The following is a 6,048-nucleotide window of genomic DNA, read 5'->3' as shown; positions in this document are numbered from 1 at the left end:
TTGGTGCTTTTATCCAATCAAATAGCAGATGTGGGTCTGCAATGGAGGTACATGACCAGCCACAGCTGATGGTCGTGCATAAGCAAACCTTGAAGGACGTCATTATCCAGCTATTGTCATTAGTCATTCTGGATATTTCTAATATGGACCCTAATTACCTGCCATACTATAATGAAAGAATTGGCATTTGGGATGCAATTATTAAAACACTAGCTAAAAGTACATTTACGAGGGTCACTGAGGATCACAATAAATCCAAGGTTTGTCTTTGCACTCATGAAGTAGCTGTCACTTCTTTCCTTGTAATTTCCCAAGCAGAGTGGTGGAGGACAAAATATTGGTTAATGGCTGTATATGTCTGGATATGTATATATTTTATTAAAGAAACTGTATAACTGGCAAATGTTTTAAATGTTAAGCCTTTATCTTGGACAATATGGGGGAAATAATAGGAACTTTAAATTATTAAGTACCTGTAAATGGTTTGGTCCAAGGGGTGAAGAGTATAAGTAAGGAGCGAGGTATAGGCAGACGTGCTCCAAGGTAGCTGGTAGATACGAGCTGAAATACTGCTATAATTGGAATGCATGTTAAGATACATTCATTTGGGTTTACATTTTTTTTTTTCATTGACTGCATTTTCTTTCTTTGATGGTTTTCTTTGAAATGTCTTTAATTCCTTAATTTAACAGCTTAAAGAGCCGATTGTTAGAAGAGTTTAAACACCGTCTTAATGCTATAATGCTATAATGAAGCTAATATTGTCTTTTAGCAAGTTGTTGAACATGGTTGCACACTCAATGTATAGTGCCTGATGATTGTGTGTATTTGGAGAGGTTTTTGGGCACTTTGGAGATGTCTATTACATTTAGTGGAAAATACTGTGTAGCTCCTGAACAACTTGATGTATATGTTCAAACCTTTTCATTTTATATGCCAAGATCCTGGTGAATCAGGAAATTTAGACCATGACTGAAAATGAATCTCCAGCCTCCAAATACATATTTTAAACCCCAAAAACAAAAGGCTTTTTTTTTTTTTTTTTTTTTTGTGTTTTGTTTTTTTTTTTTTTCTGTATTAAATGAGCTCAAATGAAACCTGAATGATGAAAAAATAAGCCTGAATGTGAATGGATGGCTTGGACCCAGTGTCTAGTTCAAATTGAATCCTGAATGATCATTGTGCTATGTGTACAATTTCAGATAAGTAGTGTTAAAATGAAGTACAAATCATACAAAAATGAGCTTAAAACTGGAGGTGCAAATAGGGTTTTAAGGAAGAAACCTTGGGAGGACCAAGACTCAAGAGGAAATCCATTCTCCAGCTAATAAACTGTCCATCCTTTGTTATGAATGTATGAAGTTACTCACACCAGGGCAATTTTTACTATTTTATTGTACACAGAAGCTCCAGAGTAGAAACACAAAGGCACAGAGAGAAGACAAATGGAAACACCACCCAGACATAGACACAAACGTAAGACCTTAGTGCTGATAGGCAAACAGGCTAACACCAAGCCAATGTGCTTTATTACATTATATATAGTCCATGTAGCCAGTGCAGTGTAGGTGTGGCAGTATGAGCTACTCTGGGGATGTCTGGAGTCTAGTCAGATAAGTATTGTAACAATTTGCAGGAAGTAGTTTTACTTTGAGGAACAACTGGCAAATAATCAGTAATGAATTTGCAATACAAGAATGTGCTCTTCATAAGTAGAAGTCCATCATAGACTGAAGGATGAATAAGCTTTAGAGGTAGTACAGTGCAGAGTCTGATACTGCAGCAGAGGAGATCGTCAGATTCACATGGCTTTGGTCTTTTGCCTTTATGACTTCTGCCGTTATTCTAGAAAGAATAGGGTCATTGTTCTGGTTTTTTTCATAGTCAAAAAGAAGAAACTCTGGTCTAGATGAGGGATACTGGCGATACCACTGAAGAGTATAAGCATTACCATCACTGTAACTGCAGGAGAGAGTAATAGGATCAGCCTCTGACACACGCTTTACTGTGTCGAGTGGCTTAATGTTCTGTGTTGAGACTTCACCTGGTGAGAGAAGAAGAAGGAAGTAAAACATCTGTTGCTCTCCTCCAAATTAAAACATTCAACAGAAACTGGCATTCATAGAAACATGTTTAATTAGGTTTTTAAAGGTTTTCTGTATCATTTAAAACTAGAAATGAAGATAAACTCACCTAAAAGTGTCACTAAGACGGAAAGTGCAAAGAGCAGCATGATGATGATGTGAAGTGAGTGAAAGCCAAAGCTGAATGGGGTTAATGTAGTTTTCTACTGAGGTACAGAACTCCACCCTTACACCATCTCACACTGCTCATCACAATGTGATTCTCTCAAATCCCACTTAGTGAGAGTAGGAATATTGTTTAACTCTAATCCTAACTCAAATATGTAATATGATCATCATTTATTTCATGGCGCTCAAAACACCAAATACCTTGTGTTTATTGATTTGTGTGGGATTATACACATTTATGAATCAGTTAATCTTATCTCAAAGGTGTAATTTTATCACTTCTTAAATTATTTAATAATGTTGAAAGCCTGGCAAATGACCTAATACACGTATCGTACTGATAAGATTAACTGATGAACCTTTGAAAATAATTTGCTCTTAAAGTTCTAAAAACAGACAACAATTAATGTTTTAATAGGCAGTGTCTTATCAATCACTTTCTTTGCAAAATGTTTTAATCTGATAAAGATAATGATGAAGAGATATAATGCAGATAAACTGGATAAATATGTACATATATACTGTGTGCACTGAATGATTTTTTTGGTATTCTATGAGTTGTGAAACCATTATTATGTCTTCTTAGCTCCATGAAGCTCCATTAAGATTTATAAAGCTCCTCCTATCTTTGATCCTATCAAAGCTATCTTTGATTGACAGTGTCAACTCCCCAGGGCAGCATACTCAGCCCTCTGCTGTTCACACTGCTGACTCATGACTGTGCAGCGATGCACAGTTCGAATCACATCATCAAGTTGGCTGATGATACGACCGTGGTGGGTCTCATCAACAAAGACAACGAGTCAGCATACAGAGAGGAGGTGCAAGAACTTGTGAGCTGGTGTAAGGTCAACAACCTGTATCTGAATGTTGACAAGACAAAAGAAATGGTTGTTGACTTCAGGAGATCAAGGTGAGATCACTCCCCGCTTGCCATCAATGGCTCCTAAGTGGAGATCGTCAAGAACATCAAGTTCCTTGGTGTTCACTTAGCGGAGAACCTCACCTGGACCCTGAACACTAGTTCCATCACCAAGAGAGACCAGCAACGTCTTTATTTCCTTCCGGAAACCCATCTCCCATCACCCATCCTCACTACCTTCTTCAGAGGTACTGTAGAGAGCATCCTGAGCAGCTGCATCATTACCTGGTTTGGGAACTGCACCTTCTTTAACCGCAAGACCCTCCAAAGAATAGTGAGAACAGCTGAGAAGATCATTGGGGTCTCTCTTCTCTCCATCACGAACATCTACATAACACGCTACATCCGGAAAGCCACCAACATTGTGAAAGACCCCACACACCCCTCACATGAACTGTTCACCCTTTTGCCATCTGGAAGAAGGTACTGCAGCATCCAGTCCGGCATCTCCAGACTGTGCAACAGCTTCTTCCCAGAAGCCATTAGACTCCTGAACTCTGGATAACTCCAATTCCATTTCAGATTCAAAAATGGGCACTTTTATACATGCTTTTAAACACACACACACACACACACACACACACACACACACACACACACACACACACACACACACACACATACATACATACATATGTACATACATACATATCCTATACACAACTCACTTTACATATGCCAAGTACTGTGAACTGGACTTCCCTTAGAACAACCCACTGTCCCATCTCCTGCAGTTTCATTATTACATTATTACACTAAACTATACAATAGATTAAACAATCCATAATTACGGGAAACATGACTGCTGTTGCAGTATTTTATGGATTTGTGTTTATCAGTGCAGAATACAGCGCAGAGTCTGATACTTCAGCAGAGGAAAGTTTCAGGTCGTCAGATTCACACAGTTTTGGTCTTTTGCCTTCATGACTTCTGCAGAAGTTCTAGAAAGATTAGGGTCATTGTTCAGTTTATTTTATAAGCAAAGAGAAGAAACTCTGGTCTAGATGAGGGATACTGGCGATACCACTGAAGATAATCACCACCAATCGTACTGAAACTGCAGGACAGAGTAACAGGATCACCCTCTGACACATGCTTTATTCTCTCAAGTGGCTTAATGTTCTGTGTTGAGACTTCACCTGGTGAGAGAAGAAAATGAAGTAAAACATCTGTTGCTTTCCTCCAAATTAAAACATTCAACAGAAACTTGCATTCATAGAAACATGTTTAAGTTGATTTTTAAAGGTTTTCTGCATCATTTAAAACTAGCAATGAAGGTAAACTCACCTAAAACTGTCTCTAGGAGAGAAAGTGCAAAGAGCAGCATGATGATGAAAATGTGAAGTGAGTAAAAGCCAAAGCTGAATGGGATTCATGTAGTTTTCTACTGAGGTACAGAGCTCCACCCTTACACCATCTCACAAAACACATCATCAAAATACACTCTTCTCTTAAATCCCATTTGGTCAGAGTAGGAATATTGGTTAACTCTAATCCTAACACAACAAATATGTAATATTTCTATATAATAAATATAATATATAGTATCATTTATATTATAGTGCTCAAAGCATTGTACAGGGCCTAATGTTAAAGTATAAATAATGCATATCTGAGAAACATTTGCACTTGCATTTCTTAAAATAGAGTTTGAAGTTTTGACAGAAATTTTTTGTCAGAGTTTTTTTACCTTTTCTTACTTTTTCTCAGGAATATGATAATCAGAAATTCACATTTCCCAATTTACATATATACTGTAGAGTTATGCAAGCATACTTTGTGTTTTTTTATTTTATTTTATTTTAATATAATAACAATAACTAAATTATTTCGACATGGTTCATATAAAAAATCATGGCCATTTAATATTGTCTGTGTAATAGGAGGTTTTTGTACAGTGAAAGTGGGATTCCTGTTACTGTGGGCTCCAGGGCACAGTAGTACAGTGCAGAGTCTGATAGTGCAGCAGAGGAGATCAGCAGATCCACTTTTTTAAGATTTACATCAACTTCAACAAACATGCGTGGTGGGAGAGGATCACTCTTCATTCCACTTGGTAAGATGTAAAGGAGGAATTCTGGTCTGGATTGTGGATATTGTCGGTACCAGTAGAGATACTGCACAGTACCACTGAACTCTTTGTAGCTGCAGGACAGAGTAACATTATCACCCTGAAACTCAGCTTTATGGGGGAAAAGTGGTTCTATTGGATCTGCCATAGAGTCACCTGCCATAGAGAAGAGAACATAAAGTTAACACATTTGGATCATGGCAGAATGATTTAAGTCTAACACACATTCTGCTCTTTTACCACACGGACTAATTTATCACTCATTGTGCTCGTATAGTGATTTAATTAATTTAACTTAATTCATAACTCACCCAGTGAAAGCCACACACACAAGAGTGTAATGGTGAACATGAATGGTCTTGACAGAGCGATAATATTGTGAGATCTTTCTCCACTACTATATCTTCTTAGCTCCATGAAGATTTATGAAGCTCCTCCCCACAGCTTTGACTGACAGTGTCAACATTTGAAGTCTTGAATTTCTGCTGGGTCCAGGCAATACATTTTAGTCTCATTCAGGAATCAGAATGGCTAAACTGACTGTTTGCAATCTGTCTTTTGAAGTCACACAGATTTCTACATGACCAAGAAACCAGAATTTTTGCTACATTACACTCACTTGGGCAATACTCAGAACATAATGTGGTTCATTGACTACTGTAGTCCCACTGCTGATACTGACTCTTTGGCATCAGTATAAGAAAAGGAGTTACTTCCCCCGGGCTGAAATTGTTTCAGATCATTACCTCATGTCTTGATTTTTCTTACATACATGTGAAAGATTTAAAGGATTAAGTGGGAAT

General features: G+C 37.6%; 1 gene segment (V, D, J or C); it reads right to left on the bottom strand.

Annotated features, from left to right (window-relative positions):
- Window positions 1–5,036: 5,036 nt before the first annotated feature.
- LOC118243001 lies at window positions 5,037–5,612 on the bottom strand. The segment is given in 2 exon segments: window positions 5,037–5,401; window positions 5,557–5,612. Coding segments are annotated over 2 exon segments (405 nt in total).
- Window positions 5,613–6,048: the final 436 nt, after the last annotated feature.

This window comes from Electrophorus electricus, chromosome 18 (genome assembly GCF_013358815.1).
Source record: "Electrophorus electricus isolate fEleEle1 chromosome 18, fEleEle1.pri, whole genome shotgun sequence".
In the NCBI taxonomy this organism is placed as follows: Eukaryota; Metazoa; Chordata; class Actinopteri; order Gymnotiformes; family Gymnotidae; genus Electrophorus; species Electrophorus electricus.
This window is presented reverse-complemented; position numbering and strand designations above follow the sequence as displayed.